The sequence below is a fragment of the Seriola aureovittata genome, chromosome 8, assembly GCF_021018895.1.
Source record: "Seriola aureovittata isolate HTS-2021-v1 ecotype China chromosome 8, ASM2101889v1, whole genome shotgun sequence".
NCBI classification, from domain to species: Eukaryota; Metazoa; Chordata; class Actinopteri; order Carangiformes; family Carangidae; genus Seriola; species Seriola aureovittata.
The window spans coordinates 8,913,177-8,939,716 of NC_079371.1; the positions used below are offsets into that span (position 1 = coordinate 8,913,177).

General features: G+C 37.7%; 5 protein-coding genes across 8 annotated transcripts; 3 read left to right on the forward strand and 2 right to left on the reverse strand.

The window, feature by feature from the left end:
* Positions 1 to 28: 28 nt before the first annotated feature.
* Positions 29 to 2,476, reverse strand: LOC130174014 (uncharacterized). Its single transcript, XM_056383598.1, has 5 exons — positions 2,415 to 2,476; positions 1,899 to 2,243; positions 1,434 to 1,778; positions 871 to 987; positions 29 to 423 (listed from the first exon to the last, which is right to left on the reverse strand). Exons 1-5 carry the CDS (start codon positions 2,446 to 2,448, stop codon positions 260 to 262), a joined length of 1,005 nt encoding a protein of 334 aa, XP_056239573.1. The 5' UTR covers positions 2,449 to 2,476; the 3' UTR covers positions 29 to 259.
* A 1,629-nt stretch (positions 2,477 to 4,105) lies between these two features.
* LOC130174010 (uncharacterized) lies at positions 4,106 to 8,432 on the forward strand. 4 transcript variants are annotated; one of them, XM_056383591.1, is made up of 7 exons: positions 4,106 to 4,509; positions 5,307 to 5,431; positions 6,264 to 6,602; positions 6,864 to 7,220; positions 7,343 to 7,480; positions 7,645 to 7,703; positions 7,807 to 8,432. In XM_056383591.1, exons 2-7 carry the CDS (start codon positions 5,338 to 5,340, stop codon positions 7,936 to 7,938), a joined length of 1,119 nt encoding a protein of 372 aa, XP_056239566.1. In that variant the 5' UTR covers positions 4,106 to 4,509; positions 5,307 to 5,337; the 3' UTR covers positions 7,939 to 8,432. The 4 variants fall into 4 exon arrangements, with proteins under 4 accessions (XP_056239566.1, XP_056239568.1, XP_056239567.1 ...); XM_056383593.1 differs by having other exon boundaries at positions 5,338 to 5,431; XM_056383592.1 differs by lacking the exon at positions 4,106 to 4,509 and having other exon boundaries at positions 5,204 to 5,431.
* Positions 8,433 to 11,930: 3,498 nt separating this feature from the next.
* On the forward strand, positions 11,931 to 13,504 carry LOC130173973 (uncharacterized; the record flags this gene model as incomplete). The annotated part of the gene is made up of 4 exons (XM_056383557.1): positions 11,931 to 12,321; positions 12,445 to 12,582; positions 12,746 to 12,804; positions 12,912 to 13,504. Coding segments are annotated over 4 exons (720 nt in total), but the record flags the coding sequence as incomplete, so codon positions are not given.
* Positions 13,505 to 15,295: 1,791 nt separating this feature from the next.
* LOC130174011 (uncharacterized) lies at positions 15,296 to 18,888 on the reverse strand. Its single transcript, XM_056383595.1, has 6 exons — positions 18,826 to 18,888; positions 18,287 to 18,628; positions 17,848 to 18,192; positions 17,280 to 17,396; positions 16,404 to 16,468; positions 15,296 to 16,130 (listed from the first exon to the last, which is right to left on the reverse strand). The coding sequence occupies exons 1-6, from the start codon at positions 18,866 to 18,868 to the stop codon at positions 15,987 to 15,989; spliced, it is 1,056 nt and encodes a 351-aa protein (XP_056239570.1). The 5' UTR covers positions 18,869 to 18,888; the 3' UTR covers positions 15,296 to 15,986.
* Positions 18,889 to 23,400: 4,512 nt separating this feature from the next.
* Positions 23,401 to 26,159, forward strand: LOC130173735 (uncharacterized). Its single transcript, XM_056383205.1, has 6 exons — positions 23,401 to 23,462; positions 23,605 to 23,934; positions 24,144 to 24,500; positions 24,669 to 24,794; positions 24,888 to 24,931; positions 25,047 to 26,159. The coding sequence occupies exons 1-6, from the start codon at positions 23,420 to 23,422 to the stop codon at positions 25,179 to 25,181; spliced, it is 1,035 nt and encodes a 344-aa protein (XP_056239180.1). The 5' UTR covers positions 23,401 to 23,419; the 3' UTR covers positions 25,182 to 26,159.
* The last annotated feature ends 381 nt before the right edge of the window (positions 26,160 to 26,540 follow it).

Sequence of the window (26,540 nt, forward strand, 5' to 3'; positions counted from 1 at the left end):
AAACAACAGAATAACTGAAATCCATCTGTCACTTACATAAACAGTAGTTTATCAAGTTTTGGACTTTGACAGCTTCAGAGGGATTTAACAGGATTACTTGCCATGTGTAGTTTTCTAGAAGCGTGTTGCATCTGTTCCATGTGAACATTTTTTAAAAGCAAAATTCAGTAGCCTTCAGTGTGGATCTTTTCAATAAAAACTACTGTTGACAGGTGAACCCCCACCCTAAGGTGAGAGCCTCTATAGGGAGTTGCTCTGCCTATAGAGAGGGGTTTTGCTGCTTGTGGTAATATGTAACAGAGTACACACACTCTTGTGGTGACTCTCTCTTCTTCCTTCCTCTTTTCACTCTTCTTGCAGAGAAATCCAGTGCTGCAAAGTTCACTGCCTCTCCTCCACGATGATGGGAAAAACTCATTGCTCCTGTTAAAAAACAAAAAAACACAAAGCCTTCACATTGTGTGTAAACATGAGGAATATGGTTACTGCTGTCATAGTGTAGTGCTGATCACTCTTGGCGTTAACTATAAACGTTAACATTATTAAAATAGCATTGTGCGTTACTGTCGACCTTTCATTACAATAACAGGGACGAACGAACAAGGGACATATTTTCAGTTTTTGGCTTTACATTAAAGAAAAAAACCTGTAATGTGCTCAATGCAGCTTGTGACATGTAAATATGGGAAAATATAGAATATTGTTTTATACCACACCATTCTCTGAAGTGCTGTGCTATAGGCCTAAAATATTTATGGAAGTTACAAGCTGGTTTGCAAAATATTATTAATGTAATTTCATACATTCAGGCTCTTAAAGCGACGCATCGAAAGCATAACCGAAATCAGAAGTTGAGTACGGTGAACTTACCTTTACAATGTTCGCAAACTGTCCTTTGATTTAAGCAGTAAATAAGGATGCCAACCACAGCCACGCAGCAGACCAACAGTCCTCCAAGAACAAGGACGACTGGCTCCAGCTCTGATCCTGAATATAAACATTTTCCAAGAGACATTAAGAAGTAATCATTGGTTTTTTGAACGCCAAGCAATGGCATTTAGAAAACCATTGATGTTCAATATGATGTTTAGTCAAAAATGTCCTGTTGTTTTATTTGAGTTCTGAGCTAAAGACCTGACATATCGTAGAGAACAGTGTTTGATTCATTGATTAAAGGTAACTTGAAATGGAATAAGGCACATATGTTTCTAGGAGGAAAAACAACGTATCATGTAATTATTGTGACTGAAATTTATTTTCAATGTTTTTGCACAACAAATGTTTTAGGTCTCAAATGTCTAGATGGAAAAGTTAGTACATTAAGTTATCCTCCTGAAACCAACAGACTAATCATCTTGAAATTCATTTACATTTACGCTAAATGAAATTACACAAGACTCATTTATGATTCAAATACAATTGTAAATACGTACTTGTCTCCACTTTGGTTCCTTCACCAAACAGGATCTCTCCACATGTGACCACAGCACAGTAGTATGTCCCAGCATCATAGGAGTTCTGTATAGTTTTGGACAAACTGTAGACACAGCTCCTTTCCTCTTGTTCATCACTCCTGTAGCTGTGAGTGTAAATGATGCCTGGATGAAATCCTCCTGATCCAGCTCTGAACCAGTGCACACTGTGTTCACCTGGACACTGGGCTCTGCTCTCTTTGTTTTTGTAGAGAAGTGAACACTGGAGAGTCATTGAGGCTCCCAGCTGAACTGATGCTGTCTCTGGACTTTGATGCACGTAGACATGTTTCTGCTCATTACGACCTGTTTGGTTAAATTTAAGGAAAGGATAAAAACAATTCTTATTCAAAATTATTTGTGTGACTTATGAGCCTTTTGATCACTCACATAGGCTCAAGCACTGAAAAGTATAGGATATTTTACCGTTCACAGCCAAGAATGTGCCATTGCTGACAGTCTGTGAATACAATGTTCCACTTTGACAGAAGTACGTTGCTTCATCCACTTTGTTGACATTTCTAATGGTAAGAAGATACTGATCATCTCCTTTTGTTACTGTGAAACGTGAGTTTTTAAATTGTTCAGTGACTGTTATTGTACTAATTATTACTGCAGCAACAGTTTGGACCATTTGTCCAAGAGGCTGCTTATACCAATGCATGAATTTGTTTTCCATGTCAGAGACTGGACATGTGAAAGTGGCATTGTCACCAACTTCAACCACAGTTAGAGAGATCAGATGAGGAACCTCTGCAGTTTGAGTCAGAGCTAAAGAAAAGAGACAAACAAACAGTTACAACACACGAGGAAAAAATAAATTAAAAATCTGCCATATAAAGATTATTACAGGGCCTCGCTGAAAATATATTGCTATTTTTTTCACACAGTAAACATAGAACAAGTGATATTTATGTCACACTAGGTAAGTCGCGTACTTACACACAAGAATCAAAGCAGCCAATCTTCCGATCATTGTGGTACAGCACCCTTCTCTTGCACTACTGACATCTTTCCACCCAAAGAGGTTTGATCACAAGATCACCACAGTTTACAGAGAAGAGGACATACTGATTGGCTGAAACATAGAAAACGTACTCCCCCCTAAACTTGGCAAACACACTTTTGCAATTCAACCAAAATGAGCACACAGGGTTTTTTTCTATTGAGTGTAGGCTCTCAGGTTTTAGCTTTGTTTAGCGCTGGGACACTGGAAGCTTCCTAACATCTGTAAACCAGTGTAAAACAAATTTGGTTTTATTCAAACAAAATTAAGAAAAAAAAGGTAAGGTCTAATGTAAAATAATCAATAATCAATTTTGTTTTTTGAATATTGTATTTATGTGGCTAACTAATGAGAAAATGTAAACAATAATTCAGTTGTTTCTTTGTGCTGTACTATTAAACACATCCTGAATCAATCTCTGTTGAGTGAATAGAGATTAAATTCATATATATGCTTTTTTAACTCTTGCCAAGAAGGAAATAATTATATTTTGCAAAAGGCTGATGTAGCTTCATAAAAACTGCAAGCTACACTGTGTTTAAAAACAGTTCACACAGTTCATATGGTCATGTACACAGAATAAAACAGAGGGTCAAACAGAGAGAAAAGACCCTTTGAATTTATACCTGAGCTTTAAAGCCCGACCACAACAATGCTCAAGTTTCCATGCATCACTGACTGTGTGCAACAGTGGCATGCTGTGACTTCTACAGATAGACAAGCAGAGATAAAGGATCAACAAACCACCCCCACACCCTCCCACCACCTTTTCATAACAGTAGTAGTGGTAACAGCAAATCTCACTTAATTTCAGGGTCATGTCTCATGATTTTGTGCAACCTGTCTTTCCTGTAATTATACTCCAGTGACCAACTTCTCAAGCAACACTGTTTTTCCTCATGGCTGATGTCACGAGAATACTTCAGACCAGTTACACGTTAGTACAACAATGCAATTTGAAAGTTTTGAAGAAGAGGTGATGCCAGTGCAGGGTTTCTATTGCAATGCCAGGTCAACATGAAGCATCTCATACGTGACAACATTACTTTATTACAACTAATCCGACATTTCAGATGTTGTGTTGTCAAGGGACGTCTGAGCTGAGACACTGGAGCCTGTGATGCACCACTGTGCTTCTAATGGTAGCTTGCAAGAGGGGCCTGTCACGTCGCAGCTACTATCAACATTGTTTTGATTATATTTATGTGATGTATTGAAACAAATATAAAATGTCAGGGTTAGGGTAAGGGTTAGCCTCTTTATTTATTAATGTCAAGAATAACACAAAAAAGTAAAAACTAATTTCCATTGTGGTCCATATGAGCACAATAGAGAGAGTTTCTATGGATTTCTGAGAATTTCTATGTTAATTATAGCCATGCACATTAGAGTGAATGAATGAATGAAACTTGATTTATCCCAGTGTACTGTTCTCTTTTGTGCAGTAGTACTCATGAGCATCCAGGGGCAATACAAAAAGACCATCCACTTCTTTTGCTGTGTCTTTTGCCCTCGTCTCTATCCATTGTGATATTTACCAACAACTCCTAGTGACAAACCATCAAACAACAACCACAGAGACAAACAGCGAACCATCCCCGTGACGTCACATGACGAATAGCTACAGTTGTAAACCAAGTGTAAGATATAGAGACTCTAGTAGTCGCCTGACTCATTTATAAGAAGTGTGTTTCAAAGCTAGAAGTCTTTGCAGATTGCACTGAGTGTCTGGGAGTTAATCTGCCGCATAGCTATTAGTTAGCAGACTTGCTAATGGCATGCTAGCATTCATGTATGGACTTTGAAGCCTGCACACTGCACCAGACAGCGCACTGTGTTAGCAAAGAAGCGCAGTTGCATCTCTGGTGTTGAGTGGGACCTGTTTCCTTTTCTCGCTGCAACTGAGACCGAGGTTGGATTTTCTTTTCTTCCATCACCACCGGGACTCGTCAGTGGGACTGTGGCCGGAACAGGAGACTGTTGAACTGCTGACCAGTAACTGGTGTGAGTGAAGATGCCATCAGTACAGCTGTAAGTTACCACACACACATCTCACCCAAACTGCATTCAGAGTATAACCAGTAAATTATTGTTGTTGTTGTTGTTGTTGTTGTTGTTGTTGTTGTTGTTGTTGTTGTTGTTGTTGTTGTTGTTGTTGTTGTTGATTCATGCATAATTCATGCCATCTTAAACTCGTAGAGTATTTCCTGCCAGGTCGTTTCATTTTTCCATTATCTTGGTAGAAAAAGGGCTGTTGTGTTTTCTTTTGATTGTTTGTTTGTTTGTTTGTTTGTTTTTGTTTTTGATTAAGTGATGCCTTAGAATGACTGAAGGATTTTATCTTACTTCATTTAAATTCTTGGTAAATGATTTCACATCATTTTCCTCTTTGTTGGTTTAATAAAAGTAAGATAAAGTGAAAGCCGAGGGTCAACAGTGATAAGTTCAGGTGTTAAAATTACACATTAATATTATTAGACATTAATTTCATATAAGTTTAAATAAGGATATATCATTTAGAGAAAATACCATAAAGTGTAGTTCAGGTGGAAGAACCCAGGCCGCTGGATCTCATGGTAGTTTATACTGGCAAAGCGCTTCATGTAGTTTATGCAGTTTGGTACTTGCAGTTAATGTAGGAACAAAGCTTCCTTTAAAAAGAGAGATGTTTGCATTGTCCCTCTTGGTTTTTCATGAGTGGAGTTTAACTGGGTATCGCTCCAGGTTCACATGGGTCCCAGTGATATCGTGAACTCTGATTTGTCCTTTGAGTTTCTGTGAAAGCCCAGAAACTGCTACTGCCTTTCACCTAATGCATGTTGGGATAGGCTTCTGCCCAGCTGACGTGTTTCACTACAGATGACTGACAGGCGAAGTGGGCGGGTCATTACTGATGTTGAGGGGCACCTGGATTGGCCGGTCCTTCCTGGTTTTCTCTGTTATAAATGCCCTGGTAGGTTTTTAACCTTGCTAGCAGCATGGATTTAGTGATGTCAGCGTTGGTGGTTAGACCATCTCTTTGGTCCTAACTGAAATATCATGGCAGCTGTTGCCATGGCATTTTGAACAGATAATCATAGTCCCCAGAGGATGAATCCTAATCAGTATGATGACTCCCTGACTTTTTCACTGCTGTCACCAGCAGGCTTGCATGCAATTTTGATGATTTTCAATAACTGTTGTATAGATTGTAAAAAAAATGTAATACACACTGATAGTATTTGAATTAATAAAATCATTGCTTTAGTGTTTTGCCGCCTGCAATAAAACACTTTGCTGTTGATTTTCTTCACAGGAAACATATTGTAAACTCAACATATCTGTTGAGTTTACAATATCTCTCCTATAAGACTTTCTGTGTTTAAAGTGTCAGATTTGGGAACCCATCATGAGAACTAAATATCACACAACAAACAGATGCTACTGGTGTTGTTTCATGTTCTTAATATGGAAAGTTTAGTTGAATTTCTTTCCACTGTGGTAGTACAGTGTAACAGCAACATAACAAAAGGCCAATCAGGTCGCTCTGAAATCGTTCCCTCCCATTTGCTATGACTACATTAAGTCGAATCTTGTTATAGTGGGGTCTAAATTAACTGCTGTCCCAGCTGGTGAAATCAGAGAATGCTGATCATAATACATATGCTGCTCGTGCTCAAAATCGGGCGTAAGTATTTACTCCAGAAATATTTAAAATACATCGCCGTCTTTTTGCATTAATATAGAGAAGGCATATGACTGTATCCCTGTCGTTAATCATTCCTCTGTCTTTATTTTATTTTCAGGATGCGCAGATGAACACATCTTCGAGACAAAGACTGTTAATGTTGGAGAAACTGTGACTCTGACATGTACCCGCCAGGGAACTTTGCAGTCTGCACGCTTATTTTGGATCAGGCTTGTTTCTGGAACATTTCCTGAAAGTTTAGGAGGACAATTTACTTACTTTACTTTAGATGAAAACAGTGTTAAGGAAACTCATCACATAAAAGCAAAACAAGAGCTTGAAAAATATGTTAAGCGTATTTCCAAAGCACAGTTCAGCGACACTGCAATCTACTACTGCCTACAAGTAGAAAAACTTAACATTACATTTCTGAAAGGAATATTTCTGAGAGTCAAAGGTAAATCCAGCAAAAACAGCAAAAGATGCCAGATGTCATAAGAATCGTAGAATTATACATCGTTTATAACAGCAGTTTTATTTACTTTCTTACTTGTATATATTTAGTTAATACACTGTATGTTTACATAATTCATATAAAAGTGACCAGTCTTTGTCTTTTGTTTATGAATAAACAATTGTAATATATATGCCCCTCCTGCAATGTATCCTCAATGAACTGAATAAAACACGTTTATTTTTTGTTTTTTTAATTTCCTAGAGCCAGAACCTGACATCATTGCCATCACGGAAGACTTTGTATCTGATCCAGTCCGTCCAGAAGACTCAGCGACTCTCCGGTGTTCAGTCCTCTCTGACCTTGAGAGGAAAACGTGTCCAGGAGATCACAGTGTGTACTGGTTCAGAGCCGGAGCAGATGAATCTCATCCCAGTTTAATTTATGCTCATGAAAACACTGTGAATCAGTGTGAAAAGAATCCTGAAGCTCAGTCGACACAGAAATGTGTCTACAACTTCTCAAAGATCGTCAGCTCCTCTGATGCTGGGACTCATTACTGCGCTGTGGCCACGTGTGGACAGATATTATTTGGAAATGGAACAAAAGTGGACATTAAAGGTAACAGCACCATATTTCTATGTAATGAGGAAATTATCATTATTTTATTAACATACCATCAAATATTGTCAATTTTTTTTTTTTTTGCTATTTCTAAAATTTTCTATTTTCTTTATTTAAAGTTCCAGTTGTCGACACGTGTGATTCACAAAAGGACAATACAATTGTCCTTCTGTTGTTTGGTGCTTTGGCTGTGAGTCTGATTGTTATAGCCTTCCTTGTTTGTGCCATCACAATGAAATCTTGTGGTTGTTGCAACGGTAAGAAAAGTTGCTCATACATCAATCTATTGAACTGTTATAAACTGTCATCATTTGATTCACATTTGACCTGTGTGTAAGCAAACTTCATTCATCTTTAAAAAAAAAGAAAAAGTCAGATCCAGTGAATCATTTTTTACTGTGACTTATTTTTATTAATATAGCTGCCGTCAGTCTGCAAACAAATGCTGCAGCAGCCAGTGGTAATCATCAAAGTCAGCAGGTAAAGAATATAAACATGTAGCTATAAAATAATTATCAGTCATTTTTGTACATGTATTGAAATCAATCCTCTCATTTTCAATTGGTGCATTTTTTTTCCTCAGAGAAATGAGGACTCTCTGGTTTATTCTACACCAAACATTACCATGAGAAAAACTGGGCAAGCAGGGAGAAGGAAAGCAACAGCAAAGGAAGAGACGATCTACACTGATGTCAGGACTTTTGTGATGGAATAACAGTTCAAACACTGGCTTTAATAATTGATGGTACTAAAAAGAAATTTGTGTGGCACAATATGCCAGAAAATTACCAGGGTAGCAGCACTGGTGTTTGCATTTTACCTCTGAAGTTGTTAACATAATATTATACTTTGGATACATTTTATGTTTTATGCATAATTGTTATATATTTTGGACAAATTGTTTGCAAACATTGAATAATATTTTTGAATTCAGTTAGTTCAGAAAAAGAATTAAACAATTATGATGCAAAAATAACATTTAATACTTCAGCATTTCAACCTTATAATTTGTTGTCCTTTATTGTGTGTATTTTATTGGGTTTTCAAAGAGTTTCAAGATCTTGCAGCGTTACCTTTCTTGTTATACACTTTTATTATAGTTTCATTTCCTGCCGAGCCCTTCAGCTCCGTATCAGCGCAATACAAAAACCTGTACTAAAGGGAATTTGTCATGTATGAACGTGTGTTGTTTCATTTATTAATAAACAAACTTCTGAACTGTTATAAACTGTCATCATTTGATTCACATTTGACCTGTGTGTAAGCAAACTTCATTCATCTTAAAAAAAAAAAAGTCAGATCCAGTAAATCGTTTTTTTACTGTTTTTTTTTTTTTACATTTTTTACTTCGAAGAAGAGGTGATGCCAGTGCAGGGTTTATATTGCAATTCCAGGTCAACATGAAGCATCTCATACGTGACAACATTGGCTTCATTACAACTAATCCGACATTTCAGCTGTTGTGTTGTCAAGGGACGTCTGAGCTGAGACACTGGAGCCTGTGATGCACCACTGTGCTTCTAATGGTAGCTTGCAAGAGGGGCCTGTCATGTCGCAGCTACTATCAACATTGTTTTGATTATATTTATGTGATGTATTGAAACAAATATAAAATGTCAGGGTTAGGGTAAGGGTTAGCCTGTTTATTTATTAATGTCAAGAATAACACAAAAAAGTAAAAACTAATTTCCATTGTGGTCCATATGAGCACAATAGAGAGAGTTTCTATGGATTTCTGAGAATTTCTATGTTAATTATAGCCATGCACATTAGAGTGAATGAATGAATGAAACTTGATTTATCCCAGTGTACTGTTCTCTTTTGTGCAGTAGTACTCATGAGCATCCAGGGGCAATACAAAAAGACCATCCACTTCTTTTGCTGTGTCTTTTGCTCTCGTCTCTATCCATCATCCATTTACCAACAACTCCTAGTGACAAACAATCAAACAACAACCACACAGACAAACAGCGAACCATCCCCGTGACGTCACATGACGAATAGCTACAGTTGTAAACCAAGTGTAAGATATAGAGACTCTAGTAGTCGCCTGACTCATTTATAAGAAGTGTGTTTCAAGGCTAGAAGTCTTTGCAGATTGCACTGAGTGTCTGGGAGTTAATCTGCCGCATAGCTATTAGTTAGCAGACTTGCTAATGGCATGCTAGCATTCATGTATGGACTTTGAAGCCTGCACACTGCACCAGACAGCGCACTGTGTTAGCAAAGAAGCGCAGTTGCATCTCTGGTGTTGAGCGGGACCTGTTTCCTTTTCTCGCTGCAACTGAGACCGAGGTTGGATTTTCTTTTCTTCCATCACCACCGGGACTCGTCAGTGGGACTGTGGCCGGAACAGGAGACTGTTGAACTGCTGACCAGTAACTGGTGTGAGTGAAGATGCCATCAGTACAGATGTAAGTTACCACACACACATCTCACCCGAACTGCATTCAGAGTATAACCAGTAAATTATTGTTGTTGTTGTTGTTGTTGTTGTTGTTGTTGTTGTTGTTGTTGATTCATGCATAATTCATGCCATCTTAAACTCATAAAGTATATCCTGCCAGGTCGTTTGATTTTTCCATTATCTTGGTAGAAAAAGGGCTGTTGTGTTTTCTTTTGTTTGTTTGTTTGTTTTTTTGTTTGTTTTTGTTTTTGATTAAGTGATGCCTTAGAATGACTCTGAAGGATTTTATCTTACTTCATTTAAATTCTTGGTAAATGATTTCACATCATTTTCCTCTTTGTTGGTTTAATAAAAGTAAGATAAAGTGAAAGCCGAAGGTCAACAGTGATAAGTTCAGGTGTTAAAATTACACATTAATATTATTAGACATTAATTTCATATAAGTTTAAATAAGGATATATCATTTAGAGAAAATAGCATAGAGTGTAGTACAGGTGAAAGAACCCAGGCCGCTGGATCTCATGGTAGTTTATACTGGCAAAGCGCTTCATGTAGTTTATGCAGTTTTGTACTTGCAGTTAATGTAGGAACAAAGCTTCCTTTAAAAAGAGAGATGTTTGCATTGTCCCTCTTGGTTTTTCATGAGTGGAGTTTAACTGGGTATCGCTCCAGGTTCACATGGGTCCCAGTAATATCGTGAACTCTGATTTGTCCTTTGAGTTTCTGTGAAAGCCCAGAAACTGCTACTGCCTTTCACCTAATGCATGTTGGGATAGGCTTCTGCCCAGCTGACGTGTTTCACTACAGATGACTGACAGGCGAAGTGGGCGGGTCATTACTGATGTTGAGGGGCACCTGGATTGGCCGGTCCTTCCTGGTTTTCTCTGTTATAAATGCCCTGGTAGGTTTTTAACCTTGCTAGCAGCATGGATTTACTGATGTCAGCGTTGGTGGTTAGACCATCTCTTTGGTCCTAACTGAAATATCATGGCAGCTGTTGCCATGGCATTTTGAACAGATAATCATAGTCCCCAGAGGATGAATCCTAATCAGTATGATGACTCCCTGACTTTTTCACTGCTGTCACCAGCAGGCTTGCATGCAATTTTGATGATTTTCAATAACTGTTGTATAGATTGTAAAAAAAAATGTAATACACACTGATAGTATTTTAATTAATAAAATCATTGCTTTAGTGTTTTGCCGCCTGCAATAAAACACTTTGCTGTTGATTTTCTTCACAGGAAACATATTGTAAACTCAACATATCTGTTGAGTTTACAATATCTCTCCTATAAGACCTTCTGTGTTTAAAGTGTCAGATTTGGGAACCCATCATGAGAACTAAATATCACACAACAAACAGATGCTACTGGTGTTGTTTCATGTTCTTAATATGGAAAGTTTAGTTGAATTTCTTTCCACTGTGGTAGTACAGTGTAACAGCAACATAACAAAAGGCCAATCAGGTCGCTCTGAAATCGTTCCCTCCCATTTGCTATGACTACATTAAGTCGAATCTTGTTATAGTGGGGTCTAAATTAACTGCTGTCCCAGCTGGTGAAATCAGAGAATGCTGATCATAATACATATGCTGCTCGTGCTCAAAATCGGGCGTAAGTATTTACTCCAGAAATATTTAAAATACATCGCCGTCTTTTTGCATTAATATAGAGAAGGCATATGACTGTATCCCTGTCGTTAATCATTCCTCTGTCTTTATTTTATTTTCAGGATGCGCAGATGAACACATCTTCGAGACAAAGACTGTTAATGTTGGAGAAACTGTGACTCTGACATGTACCCGCCAGAGAACTTCGCAGTCTGCACGCTTATTTTGGATCAGGCTTGTTTCTGGAACATTTCCTGAAAGTTTAGGAGGACAATTATCTTACTTTACTTTAGATGAAAACAGTGTTAAGGAAACTCTTCACATAAAAGCAAAACAAGAGCTTGAAAAATATGTTAAGCATATTTCCAAAGCACAGTTCAGCGACACTGCAATCTACTACTGCCTACTAGTAGAAAAACTTAACATTACATTTCTGAAAGGAATATTTCTGAGAGTCAAAGGTAAATCCTGCAAAAACAGCAAAAGATTCCAGATGTCATAAGAATCGTAGAATTATACATCGTTTATAATAGCAGTTTTATTTACTTTCTTACTTGTATATATTTAGTTAATACACTGTATGTTTACATAATTCATATAAAAGTGACCAGACTTTGTCTTTTGTTTATGAATAAACAATTGTAATATATATGCCCCTCCTGCAATGTATCCTCAATGAACTGAATAAAACACGTTTATTTTTATTTTTTTTAATTTCATAGAGCCAGAACCTGAGATCGTTGCCATCACGGAAGACTTTGTATCTGATCCAGTCCGTCCAGAAGACTCAGCGACTCTCCGGTGTTCAGTCCTCTCTGACCTTGAGAGGAAAACGTGTCCAGGAGATCACAGTGTGTACTGGTTCAGAGCCGGAGCAGATGAATCTCATCCCAGTTTAATTTATGCTCATGAAAACACTGTGAATCAGTGTGAAAAGAATCCTGAAGCTCAGTCGACACAGAAATGTGTCTTCAACTTCTCAAAGATCGTCAGCTCCTCTGATGCTGGGACTCATTACTGCGCTGTGGCCACGTGTGGACAGATATTATTTGGAAATGGAACAAAAGTGGACATTAAAGGTAACAGCACCATATTTCTATATAATGAGGAAATTATCATCGTTTTATTAACATACTATCAAATATCGTCAATTTTTTTTTCTTTCTGCTATTTCTAAAATTTTCTATTTTCTTTATTTAAAGTTCCAGTTGTCGACACGTGTGATTCACAAAAAGACAATACAATTGTCCTTCTGTTGTTTGGTGCTTTGGCTGTGAGTCTGATTGTTATAGCCTTCCTTGTTTGTGCCATCACAATGAAATCTTGTGGTTGTTGCAACGGTAAGAAAAGTTGCTCATACATCAATCTATTGAACTGTTATAAACTGTCATCATTTGATTCACATTTGACCTGTGTGTAAGCAAACTTCATTCATCTTTAAAAAAAAAAAAAAAGTCAGATCCAGTGAATCATTTTTTCTGTGACTTATTTTTATTAATATAGCTGCCGTCAGTCTGCAAACAAATGCTGCAGCAGCCAGTGGTAATCATCAAAGTCAGCAGGTAAAGAATATAAACATGTAGCTATAAAATAATTATCAGTCATTTTTATATGTACATGTATTGAAATCAATCCTCTCATTTTCAATTGGTGCATTTTTTTTCCTCAGAGAAATGAGGACTCTCTGGTTTATTCTAAACCAAACATTACCATGAGAAAAACTGGGCAAGCAGGGAGAAGGAAAGCAACAGCAAAGGAAGAGACGATCTACACTGATGTCAGGACTTTTGTGATGGAATAACAGTTCAAACACTGGCTTTAATAATTGATGGTACTAAAAAGAAATTTGTGTGGCACAATATGCCAGAAAATTACCAGGGTAGCAGCACTGGTGTTTGCGCTTTACCTCTGAAGTTGTTAACATAATATTATACTTTGGATAAATTTTATGTTTTATGCATAATTGTTATATATTTTGGACAAATTGTTTGCAAACATTGAATAATATTTTTGAATTCAGTTAATTCAGAAAAAGAATTAAACAATTATGATGCAAAAATAACATTCAATACTTCAGCATCTCAACCTTATAATTTTTTGTCCTTTATTGTGTGTATTTTATTGGGTTTTCAAAGAGTTTCAAGATGTTGCAGCGTTACCTTTCTTGTTATACACTTTTATTATAGTTTCATTTCCTGCCGAGCCCTTCAGCTCCGTATCAGCGCAATACAAAAACCTGTACTAAAGGGAATTTGTCATGTATGAACGTGTGTTGTTTCATTTATTAATAAACAAACTTCCACATCTAAAATATAGCCTTATTTATTTAAATTAAAGTATAAAGTATGTGATTATTTTGAAAAGACTTTTAGTTGCAGTCACTTCAGGAAGCAACTGGTGTACAAGTATCGATTGAATATCTTGTTTAATGTATGCAACACAGAACAATAACATTTTAAAAGCATAAAACAGGAGGTTCAAAGGCCATAATGATTCTACATCTACTTTCTTTTTCTTTTTGTATTTTACAAAACACACTGATCTGTTAACACAAAAATCCCAATAACCTTTCATTCCTGAGAACCTGTTCTTCATTTTGCATATGCCTCATGCAAACTATTTGTTCATGCACATTTTCTCTAAAACTGGCATTAGTCTCCTCTCCTGTTCCTTTTTCTTTTTCATACAGAAGTGAAGTGATAATAGCCACCATGACAACTGTTATTAGTGCTGAAAAACAGATTTCATAAAAGAAAAAATGTTCCAAAAGCAAACATCACACAAAAAAGGCTTGTGTGATGAAAAGGAAACTGACAGCTTCAGAGTCAAAAGATTAAGTGAATGTAGACTATGCCTAACAAAATACAAGGCACTTCAAGACCAGTGTGACAGGAAGCACACTTTTGAATCTATTTTGCCATAACCAATCAGATGCATTGGATGGTCTGACCTCACGATCATCTCATCTCCTTCCCTCACTGAAATACAAGTCTCCTAACAAGAGACATTGTCAGTGTGATGGTGTTGTGGGTCACGCTGCTTGTTTTTCATCATGGATGTTTTTATTCTGTTTTCTCTACCAGTTTGTTGTGCCAGGTGCATCATAACTTTTAGACATTGTACAATCATTTTTATTGAATGTATCGTATGATTTCTTTCGATTCAGATTCACTGGTTCCATTGATCACATTTCAGCTCGGTGAACCCGTGACCTTAACATGGGCTCTGCCTAATGTTGAGATTGGCAGCAGATGATTCTGCTGGTACAAGCAAAGTGCCGGGGATACTCTGAAATTAATTGTGTCAGTGTTGACATCTATAAAATCTCAGTATGCACCAGAGTTTTCTGAATCCAGATTGGAGGTAAATATTGATAAGAGATTTATCATCCTGATGGGTTGTGAGGATGACTCAAGAATATGAGGGAATGTATCACTGTGCAATCACAGAGTGGATAAAACAGAATGAAGTGGGACATATTTGTGTGAAAGGTAATAATGTGATTTATTTTTACATACTTTTCCAGTGTCTCTAATCATATTTTTTAATTCTCTGAATATGTTGGGATGTCTTAAATTTTTAACTCAGTTATGTGCCACTCAGGAAACTCTCAGAGGACATCAAACTATGCTGTTGTTCAGCAGCTGATCGTATCTGATCCAGTCCGTCCAGGAGACTCAGTGACTCTGCAGTGTTCAGTCCTCTCTGACCCTGAGAACAAGACGTGTCCAGGAGAAAGTGTGTACTGGTTCAGAGCCGGATCAGGTAAATCTCATCCTGACATCATCTACACTGATGGACATGAATGTGAGAAAAGATCTGACTCTCTGAAGAGCTGCGTTTATCGCTTCCCTAAAAACATCAGCACCTCTGACTCTGGGACATATTACTGTGCTGTAGCCACATGTGGAGAGATATTATTTGGAGATGGAACAAAACTGGATCAAGATATTATTATTTTTCTTATTATCTGTATTATTGTTGTGTTAATTAGGGAATTTGCACATTTAAGTTTCAGATTATACATTAAAATCCATAAGAACCACTAGGATGTAAAATCATCTTACCGGTAGCTGATACTAAACATCATTTACTTTTACTAATTGTTTCTGTCTTTTCATGATGTTTCAGGAACCTGCATGTGGTCACAGACGGCCAGTGCAGTTATATTTCTGCTGTGTGCTGTCTTGGTTTTAAGTCTGATTGTTATAGCCTCCCTCATTTGTATCATCAAGACAAACAAGTGTGACTGTTTCAACGGTAATAGAAGTTAGAAACCACTGCATCCTGATTGACTGGTACCGGTGTGAATCTTGTTTAGACACAGAGACCATAAATCTGTTGTAAGTACATTTCTATAGAGTTTATGCTGCTTTTTTTTTCTTTTTGGTTGATTGTTTTTGTTGAGTGACCATTTAAACTATTTGTGAACGTGATTTCGAGCTGCTGTGGACATGTCATTGTGTTGGTTTCCTTGAGATTTACAAACAACAGAATAACTGAAATCCATCTGTCACTTACATAAACAGTAGTTTATCAAGTTTTGGACTTTGACAGCTTCAGAGGGATTTAACAGGATTACTTGCCATCTGTAGTTTTCTAGAAGCGTGTTGCATCTGTTCCATGTGAACATTTTTTAAAAGAAAAATTCAGTAGCCTTCAGTGTGGATCTTTTCAATAAAAACTACTGTTGACAGGTGAACCCCCACCCTAAGGTGAGAGCCTCTATAGGGAGTTGCTCTGCCTATAGAGAGGGGTTTTGCTGGTTGTGGTAATATGTAACAGAGTACACACACTCTTGTGGTGACTCTCTCTTCTTCCTTCCTCTTTTCACTCTTCTTGCAGAGAAATCCAGTGCTGCATAGTTCACTGCCTCTTCTTCACCATCCTGCAAAAATATAATATATATTATACAATATAATGTTTGTGTTTATTCAGAGATAAGGGCTGTAACATCAAGACCAGTTAGGGATCAGGTCTAGAGTATAAACTTAGAACATAAGGGGCAGGACTGCTTTACAGTGAAATTACATCATCAGTATTATTACATTTGTGCCTTTTATCTCTATTCCCATTAAACTTTATCATATAGTGAAAGACATTATGTTGTAGCTACAAGGTAATATAAGACAAATAAGACAACACACCACCATATATTTACCAGATCATTTGATTGATCCACAGTTGACTCGTCATGTCCATGGTGATGGGAAAAACTCATTGCTCCTGTTAAAAAACAAAAACAACACAAAGTCTTCACATTGTATGCAAACATGAGGAATATGGTTACTGCTGTCGTAGTGTAGCGCTGATCACTCTTGACGTTAACCATAAACGTATTTCTTGTTGTATGAACCTACTTTCGGGATGTCAGTGGAGCAATGACACAGGGACAGTATCATGGGTAACCAGAACCACTTTAATGTCCGGTTAAACGGTAGTACAACTGAACACCGATCACATCCGTGATACATGACCCTGCTGCCTTACATCATATCACTCCGCCAGTCTTAACCATCACTAACCATACAGGCAATGTGGAGTATGTAGTTCCCAATCTAAATCAAGGAACAGAATACAATATACAGTATATGTACTGTTTATGAGTTGCAATAATTTAAACATTATTTAAATTATTCCAATTCTCCAATAAACCTGAGAAAAAAATAAGGTAATCTACAGAATAAATCTTTATGATTAAATCTCATATTAAAATAGCATTGTGCGTTACTGTCGACCTTTCATTACAATAACAGGGACGAATGAACAAGGGACATATTTTCAGTTTTTGGCTTTACATTAAAGAAAAAAACCTGTAATGTGCTCAATGCAGCTTGTGACATGTAAATATGGGAAAATATAGAATATTGTTTTATACCACACCATTCTCTGAAATGCTGTGCTATAGGCCTAAAATATTTATGGCAGTTACAAGCTGGTTTCCAAAATATTAGTAATGTAATTTCATACGTTCGGGCTCTTAAAGCGACGCATCGAAAGCATAACCGAAATCAGAAGTTGAGTACGGTGAACTTACCTTTACAATGTTCGCAAACTGTCCTTTGATTTATGTAGTAAATAAGGATGCCAACCACAGCCACGCAGCAGACCAACAGTCCTCCAAGAACAAGGACAACTGGCTCCAGCTCTGATCCTGAATATAAACATTTTCCAAGAGACATTAAGAAGTAATCATTGGTTTTTTGAACGCCAAGCAATGGCATTTAGAAAACTAATGATCTTCAATAAGATGTTTAGTCAAAAATATCCTGTTGTTTTATTTGAGTTCTGAGCTAAAGACCTGACATATCGTAGAGAACAGTGTTTGATTCATTGATTAAAGGTAACTTGAAATGGAATAAGGCACATATGTTTCTAGGAGGAAGAAACAACATATCATGTAATTATTGTGACTGAAATTCATTTTCAATGTTTTTGCACAACAAATGTTTTAGGTCTCAAATGTCTAGATGGAAAAATTAGTACATTAAGTTATCCTCCTGAAACCAACAGACTAATCATCTTGATATTCATTTACATTTACACTTTAAAAAAAAAAAAAGCTAAATGAAATTTATGATTCAAATCCAATTGTAAATACGTACTTGTCTCCACTTTAGTTCCTTCACCAAACAGGATCTCTCCACATGTGACCACAGCACAGTAGTAAGTCCCAGCATCAGAGGAGTTCTGTATAGTTTTGGACAAACTGTAGACACAGCTCCTTTCCTCTTGTTCATCACTCCTGTTGCTGTGAGTGTAAATGATGCTTGGATGAAATCCTCCTGATCCAGCTCTGAACCAGTGCACACTGTGTTCACCTGGACACTGGGCTCTGCTCTCTTTGTCCGTGTAGAGAAGTGAACACTGGAGAGTCATTGAGGCTCCCAGCTGGACTGATGCTGTCTCCGGACTTTGATGCACGTAAACATGTTTCTGCTGTTTATGATCTGTGTGATTCAGTAAAAAGGAGTTAAAAGTATTTCACACTCTAAATTGTTTCATTCACATCAGCACAAACACCAAAAGTATAGGATATTTTACCGTTCACAGACAAGAATGTGCCATTGTTGAAAACCTGTAAATATCCTGTTCCACTCTGACAGAAGTACGTTGCTTCGTCCTCTTTGCTGACATTTCTGATGGTAAGAAGACACTGATCATCTCCTTCTCTTAGTGTGAAACGTGTGTCTTTAAATTTTTTACTAACTGTTAGTTTGCCATGGACTGCAGCGGCAACATTTTGGGCCATATGTCCAAGAGGCTGCTTATACCAGGAGAAGCTTTCTTTCATGTCAGAGACTTGACATTCAAAAGTAACACTGCCACCAAGTTCAACTACAGTCAAAGAGATCAGGTGAGAAACCTCAGCAGTTTGAGTCCAAGCTGAAGAAAAGAAGCAAACAAAAACAAATTACAACATGAGAAGAGAAAATAAATACAAAATGCAAAATATGTACCTGAAAGTTATTATTACAGGGCCTTGCCTAAAATATATGACTATGTTTAAATTTAATCAAACAACAGTTTGACTATATTTAAACAGAGGTATTTTTGTCACACTAGGTAAGTCGTGTACTTACACACTGTGCTAAGAAGAATCAAAGCAGCCAGTTGTCCAATCATTGTGGTACAGCACCTTTCTCTTGTGCTACTGATGTCTTCCTACCTGAATGGAAGATTTGGTCACAAGATTATACAGAGAACAAATCAGTGATTGGCTGAAATGAAGAAAAATAACCTCCCCGCCTACATTTACCTAACCTATGATCCATTTTCATTTGATAAGAGATGTACATGTAGCCATTTAATCATGACTGAATTTCTTGTTTCCTGATAACTGTCTTTTAGATGGAGCAATATTTCTATTGTTCAGTGCAGCCCAGATGGACCCACACACTTTTTTCTACTAGACCCTAATCATTTTTGGATGTGGTGGTGGCTAGTTTGCTAGCTAATGAGATGCAGCATATAAAATGTGACACTATTGGAGTTGCTGAAAGCTGTATTTTCCTCTGTCTGTGTAAGCTGGCTGTTTTTCTTCCACTGTTTGTACTTAGCTAGGTCAAACTAATCTTGGGCTTTTGAGCAAGTGGGATAAATATCCTGAGGACTGGAAACTTTTCTTAAAAACATTTGATGTTTGAAACTCCACATAAGGATTTTTTCAAATCATGTTAGCTGCAGTGTGGGTGGCGGGTCTGTGCGTTTGAGGGAAAGTTGCAGGACAGAGGTGAGAGGAAATGTGACCAAAAGCAGACGGAAAATCAAGTGATGTGGAGGATTCAAAGGTAAATTTGAGAGAGGCAGAGAGACAGAGCTCTTAAGAATGTGCAATTTGTCATTAAGACAAAGTAATTCAATTTCATCGACCTTAACATTACTGAGGACCCTTATAATGAGCTGCACCAATCATGATTTTATTAAAATAACATTGAGAAAATGAACAGCATGTTTATTTTCTCATGTTTCTGAGTAGTTTCTTCTGTGCAAATGGAAAAGTTAAAGTTAAACTGAAGGAGTTCCACATAAGAGACTCAAATGTCTCCTGATCTACTGGCAGTGAAGTCAAGATCATGTTTACTTGATTGACAATGGCAGTTTTTTTTTTACTAAAGTCTGTCGATATTGTATTTTATGAGTCATGAGTCTGCTTTGTAAACCAGTCTTTCTAACCCAGATCTGTTTTTTCTTGATCGCTCCCAGATGACTCAGGTTCATAGACCTCACATTAACCATGGGCCTCAACCAGGACAATGTTTTCACCTGTATGAAACCGGTCGTTTCAGCTTTGGTTCACATTTATGCCATGTGCACATAGACACAAAGAGAGAGAGAGAGAGAGAGAGAGACTAGTAGATATACAGCAGGTGGTTTGACATTGAACTGCTGTGTATTTGTTCACCACAACTTCCCACAACTGTAGACAGAAGCGTGGCGAGCTACATGGGGCGTGTTTTATTATTTTAGATACAATTACTATTTCGTTGTTAAAAAAATATACTGTGTTAGAAAATGCCAGGGGACAGATACTAACATTAATAAACTCCTCCGTCTCTCTGCATGACTGCCTTGAGAACAACAAACGAAACCACAAGCAGCAGCTACTCTCTGACAGATGCAGGTTGTGGTGGGCCATTTCTCCACCCTCTGACCAGCCACTGAAGCTGTTTACTCAGAACAGACCTGCCTATGAGCTTCAACAGGATATGAAGCGATGGAAGAGCTACATAAGCTTCTGCAGGCTAATTTTAGTTGAACAGTTGTTTTAGTTGTAGTTAGTTAGTTTGTGTCCATCCCTCCTGTACCTTTTCACTACTCCCGTTAGTCGCTGTGTAATTATTAATTATCAGAACAATAATAAAGCATACTGTGGTTGTATTCAATTGGCCTTTTTAAAAACTTGAAAACAGCGGTACAAGCCCAGCTTCCTGGGGCTAAAATAGAGAATGAGAGAGGAAGAAAAGCTTCTTTGTATTCACACCTTAGTTTGAAACCACAGCCACAACAATTCTTAAGTTTCCATGCATCATTTGTTTGTCAGTGGTGACTGTGAATGTGTTTATTTGTGTCTATTTGTGTGTCAGATGCAGCAGCAGTGTGGACACAAAGAAAAAGTAGAAAGTTCAAGACAGAAATCAAGAGTTTATGAAAGTATTTACTTTTGTTTTGAATTAGTTTTCTTGTGTCAATCCTCCTGTATATGTAACAGTATATATGTAGTATGTGTACAGGGGCTGGATACACCATTGTTTCAGGGGATCATTTATTTAACTGTCTGGTAATTTTCTATGTGTCAAAACTCCAGCTACACATGTTGTATTAACAACAACCAACATTTTTAGTCTTGTGGTCAACAGCATGTTGACCTCGACGACGGCCACAAACCAAATCGTGAAGATCTGACAAATATTGCTGTATTTTTAACCCTGTAGGTTGTCTGTCTGTTTAACTGTTTTCTGTCTCCCTACACTTTGCAAGTAGCTTGGGTTGTACTGGACACCTCCACTCTACGTCGGTCATTGTTTGATGCCAGAGTCTGTGGTGTTGTACTGGACTGTGTCTGTCACTGTTACTGAGAGTCTTTCCACCACTGAACATGGCATCGGCCAGGACTTCTTTCTGTTGACCACCTTGGTATTTTTGTTACATTACTGCAAGGGAAAAACCTCAGACACTTTTTACACCTCTAGGTGAGCGTGTGTCTGTAAAACTGTGAGCGTGTTGCTCTGCTACTGCCTTTCAGCAGCGCCCTGAAAAGAAGTGAAGTGAGTTTAGAGGATGGATGGTGTGACCACAACCACCTCCCTAGCTCTGTGTGCTGTGCTCTTCCTGCGTAAGTGACTGACATGAAGAGTGGGAGGGTCATCACTGATGATGTGGAGCTTCTGAATTGGTTGGCTTGCACAATGTTTAAGATGGCTCCTCTGTCGTTGTGTGTGGCAGAGGAAAATGGCTGCTCAACCAAGTGGTAACAACAACAACGCTTTTGATTTGGGGCCACAGGCTCTTATACTGTATTTACTGACATATTACACATACACCATTTATAATTAAAGGCTTTTTGGGTTCAGTACTTGTCCTCAAATCACACAAAAATGGTTGTATTGTAAATCATATGTTTGTCATTTGATTTTGATGGCAGTGATATAATCAGAGCATATAATACTGTTTTGATTCAACACGTGTCACACGTGTCTCCCAACAGAAATAGACTGAGAAAAAAATCTGTTGATATTCATATTCACATCATAGCAGTATCATCTCATAAAATTGACACCATCAACTATATTTCTTTGAATATGACAGATTATAAATATATGTTTTTTTACCATTTTTAGCAGCTGTATGTGGAGACAGTGACACTTTAGTGACATTTCCTATCAAAAATAAATCAGAAATTAATTAAAAATGACGAGAAATCCAACATTCCAGTAAACTGCAAACTCTATGTAGAGAGAGAGAGAGCTGCATTAGCAGCAACGCAGCAGAGACGCAGCCGGTATGAAAACACATGCGTGCTTCTCCGCAGCAGGTCAGCGACGGCAGCTGCCACGCTCAAGCAGCAACGCATGCATAGTTCCCAGTGTAAGAACTACTGCAGTGTGTTATTCATGTAGCATGATGAAAAGCTTCCCATTAACTGTAAAGACCCTGAACACCCATTCGAGAGTTCTCAACAACACGGGCTGAACGGACCTCTAGTGAGGTGGAGGCTGGGTGGAGCTGTAAAGGGAATGACATGGTGTCATCAAATTCGATGCACTTCTAAGAATGATAACAGTGTATGTTGTAACACACTAAACAGACACAGAGGTCTAATTAAACAACATCAGTAAAAACACCTGTAGACTTTAGGTGTGCAGAGGCTTTAATCATAGTTCATTCACCATCACAATATTTTTCTTACCTTAATCGTCCTGGAAAAAAAGTGGCATTGAACTGAAATCATCATCACTGAACTAGAGGTTTTGTTTGGCAACAAGTCTCTAAGCTTCTTTTGTTTTTGTTGTTTTCTGTGTTTGGTCGGCTTAATGGATCAAACTTAGAGCAAACAATGACATAAGTAAATCATGTTGACATGTGACAGGAACAATACCCATGCGTCAATCATATTTTAGCATTTCTGGACACCTGGCTGCAACAATAAATATGGTAGTACAACAGTGAGGTGAATGACACACTACAACACAAAAGTGTGCATTACTGTGTCATATTGTTTCTTCTGTGCCCCTTCGTGTAAAGGGAAATTCTCTAATACATGACCCCCACTGCTGAAAATTACACGTGGATGGTGATATTTGACCATGTTAGTGAGTATTTGGCGAAAAGCCCATTAATTAATGTGGAAATATAAAGGAAAATGTTGTGAAGAATATTGTTTTGGATTACTGCAGTTCACATCAAATCATCTGTTGAGTTGTCTCCCAGTGTCAGATATAGAAACCCACCATGAAACATGAAACAAAAGCTCGTTGTTGGTGTTGTTTCATGTGTTTAGGCTGGAAAGATGGTCGAAATGATTTCCGCTGTGGTGGTATACTAAACAACAACCTAACGAGAGGCCAATCAGATTGCTCTCACATTGTCCCCTCCCACTTCAAATGACTACATTAGGGCAAATCATCTTAATAAAGGGTTTAGATTAACTCCGGGTTTAAGTGGATTAACAGGAAAATGCTGATCATATTCCATCTACTGCTGTTACTCAGAGCGGGACGTAAGTATATAAAGTCAGCTTTTTTCCATATTCTGGAATATGTGTTTTGAGCTTATAATCATCTTCTTGCATCAGTTTAGCACTGGGCATTAAAGGATATATATCTGTTATTAATCACTTCTCTATCTACTTGTATTTTTAGGATCCATCGATGATCAGATCTTTGAGTCAAAGACTGTTGGGGTTGGAGATGATGTGAAGCTGACGTGTATCCGCCAGACATCTGATTACGACATCAGCTTATTTTGGATCAGGCTTGTTTCTGGGAAGTTCCCTGAAATCTTGGGAGGAACATTTGCATTTGATTATGATGGTGTTAATGAGACTCCTCGCATTACAGCAAAACAGGAGCCTGGAACTTTTATTCTGTATATTAGTGAAGCAGAGCTAAGTGATACTGGAGTTTACTACTGCATGACAGTACAACAGATTGACATGAAATTTGTAACAGGAACATATCTGAGAATTAAAGGTAAATACAGTTTGCAAAAATTTCACATTCATTAAAAAATGTCCACCACAACACCACAATTTGGAACAGCATTTTAATTTTCCTACATGTTCATACAAAGATACATATTTCTGTAATCTATGGGCAAGTCTTTAAATTAATATTTTTAAATTGTTTTCCTTTCATTTTATTAAGCAAAGCATGTTTATTTTTGTGTTTGTATTTCCCAGGACCAGAACCTAATATCACTATGGTCATTCAAGTCCCTCCATCCAATCCAGTCCGTCCAGGAGATTCAGTGGCTGTCCAGTGTTCAGTCCTCTCTGACTCTGAGAAGACAACATGTCCAGGAGACCACAGTGTGTACTGGTTCAGAGCCGGAGCAGATGAATCTCATCCCAGTTTAATTTATGCGCATGGAAGCAGTGGTGATCAATGTGAAAAGAGTCCTGAGGCTCAGTCGACACAGAAATGTGTCTACAACTTCTCAAAGATCGTCAGCTCCTCTGATGCTGGGACTCATTACTGTGCTGTGGCCACGTGTGGAGAGATATTATTTGGAAATGGAATGAAACTGGACATTGAAGGTAATTGCAGAGCATTTTAATATAATTGTGAAATTTGCATATTTGTATATTTAATTTTTTAATCTGGAATCCATTAAGATCATGTATCATAAAATAGTTGCTTCTATTGAATTTTCACATCATCAAATCACAATTAACCTTCATTAGTTGCTCCTTATATCATTACAGAATTCAACATGTGGGATTTGCAGAAGGCCAGTACAGCTCTGTTATGTGCTACTTTGGCTATAAGTCTGATTGTTATTGCCTTCCTGATTTATATCATCAAGAAGAAAACTTGTGATTGTTACAAAGGTAATAGTTTCTTATCAAACTGGATTTTGCAAAAGACAACTTCACTTGATTTACATTACTCCTTTGTGTAAATCTTAAATCTTAAATCTACAGCTGCAGATGCTGCAACAGGCAGTGGTTACCAGCGAAGTCAGCAGGTAAGGTCTATAAAGAAAAGATGTAGCTGAACTTATTAGCATATTTTCTCCTTGTATATGTTAATGCTATAAAATATTTCTGCCTTATAACCTTCTTAATGATATATGTTTTCAGAGAGATGAAGCCTCATTGGTTTATTCTGCTGCAACCTTCACCAAGAGGAAAGCTGGCAAAGCAGAGAGAAGGAAAGAAAAAACGGCCGAGGGAGAGACAGTCTACACTGACGTCAGGACTTTTGTGACAGATTAACAATCCAGTCAGTTGTCTTGCTTATTAAAGGAGCTATTTGTAAGTTTTGCTATTGCTACATAGCCAGCGTTAGTATTAACAGCTGTTTACTTGCTAGTCTTCTGGAGAGCTTCAGCCATTGTTGCGCTTACAACACAAGAAGTTATAATACGTCCTCTGAGCAGTGCTACTTCTTCAGGGCAGACTGGACGCTACAGGGACTCAGTATCAGAAAGTGACGAGACGGTCTGACCACACCATGGCTAGCTAGTTAGCATGCTAACTTCAGTAGTTTTAAGCCACATTTTTAAGATTTTTTTACACCTTGGTTGTTTTCATCTATGTAGTTTAACCAGATAAAGGATTTTAGTCATCGGTCATCTGTTTGGCAGCTCAGATCCCAGCCCCTCCGACACGTCCTGTGTCCGCCAAGGAGCGTCGGTGAATTAGTGATTTTTAATGTGAAACTGCTTTATTCGTTGTTTCTAACAGTTTAAATTCCCTGGCCCGTTTGTTATGGAGGAGGACGCCTCTGCGGATAATTCGGCTCCTAGTAAAAACCTCCTGACCAACTGACACTGAAGGAATCCTAAGTGGGAGAAGCTTATAATGGTGGTGAAGACTACAACTCCCATGATCCCACGCTATTTCACATCACTGTGGCCTCTTTGTACCTTATTTACAAGAAACATATTAAACAATCTTTCTAATGCCAAACTGTTTCTGCTGGCAGGATCTGTTACTATTATATATATATATATATATATGCTATTTATTGAAATAACAATATAAAGAAAATCAACAATTTTTCTTTTCTCATGTTTCATAGTTTCTGCTGTACGAATGAAAAATGCAAGTTTGTTTGTTTTTCCACACAAAAGACACAGATCTCCCCTGCAGCTGTGAACTCAAGAGCATGATAGACTTTTACATATCGTGGGTGTGACTAACATGTTACCAGTTTTTCTTTATCTTCTTTTCTCTTCTATTTCCCTGACTAAAGACTGTCCATCTTGTGTTTTACTTCCTAAATAAATCTTGGTTGTCTCATTCAGACTGTTACATAGTCTTGTTTGTTCATCATTCCCAAATGAATCAGGTCATAACTTCATAATTAAGCTATAAATAACGTCATAATTTGTCATTGCAGGGAAAGAGAGAACTACTAACATTAACCATGGAGGTGAGAGAGAGAGAGAGAGAGAGAGAGAGAGACTAACAAAAAGACATAGGGACCATTGTTTGTTTTAGATACAGCTCATCTTTTATTTTGTCTTCTGTTTCTCTGGTCTCACATCACCATGTGAAAATATTCAAAAGTGAAACCACATGCAGCAGCTACACGCACAGACACAGGTTGTGGTGGGCCATTTCTCCACC

Excerpts from the sequence above, each read along its gene's own strand:
- LOC130174014 (XM_056383598.1), bottom strand. The coding sequence starts at position 2,448 with ATGATCGGAAGATTGGCTGCTTTGATTCTTGTGT. Across the intron at positions 988-1,433 it reads AGGAACCAAAGTGGAGACAA|GATCAGAGCTGGAGCCAGTC; the intron begins GTACGTATTTAC and ends GTTTATATTCAG. Across the intron at positions 424-870 it reads AGTTTGCGAACATTGTAAAG|GAGCAATGAGTTTTTCCCAT; the intron begins GTAAGTTCACCG and ends GTTTTTTAACAG.
- LOC130174010 (XM_056383591.1), top strand. The coding sequence starts at position 5,338 with ATGACTGACAGGCGAAGTGGGCGGGTCATTACTGATGTTGAGGGGCAC. Across the intron at positions 6,603-6,863 it reads AATATTTCTGAGAGTCAAAG|AGCCAGAACCTGACATCATT; the intron begins GTAAATCCAGCA and ends TTAATTTCCTAG. Across the intron at positions 7,221-7,342 it reads AACAAAAGTGGACATTAAAG|TTCCAGTTGTCGACACGTGT; the intron begins GTAACAGCACCA and ends CTTTATTTAAAG.
- LOC130174011 (XM_056383595.1), bottom strand. The coding sequence starts at position 18,868 with ATGATTGGACAACTGGCTGCTTTGATTCTTCTTAGCACAGTGT. Across the intron at positions 18,629-18,825 it reads GATTCTTCTTAGCACAGTGT|CTTGGACTCAAACTGCTGAG; the intron begins GTAAGTACACGA and ends TCTTTTCTTCAG. Across the intron at positions 16,469-17,279 it reads AGTTTGCGAACATTGTAAAG|GAGCAATGAGTTTTTCCCAT; the intron begins GTAAGTTCACCG and ends GTTTTTTAACAG.
- LOC130173735 (XM_056383205.1), top strand. The coding sequence starts at position 23,420 with ATGCTGATCATATTCCATCTACTGCTGTTACTCAGAGCGGGAC. Across the intron at positions 24,501-24,668 it reads AATGAAACTGGACATTGAAG|AATTCAACATGTGGGATTTG; the intron begins GTAATTGCAGAG and ends ATATCATTACAG. Across the intron at positions 24,932-25,046 it reads GTTACCAGCGAAGTCAGCAG|AGAGATGAAGCCTCATTGGT; the intron begins GTAAGGTCTATA and ends ATATGTTTTCAG.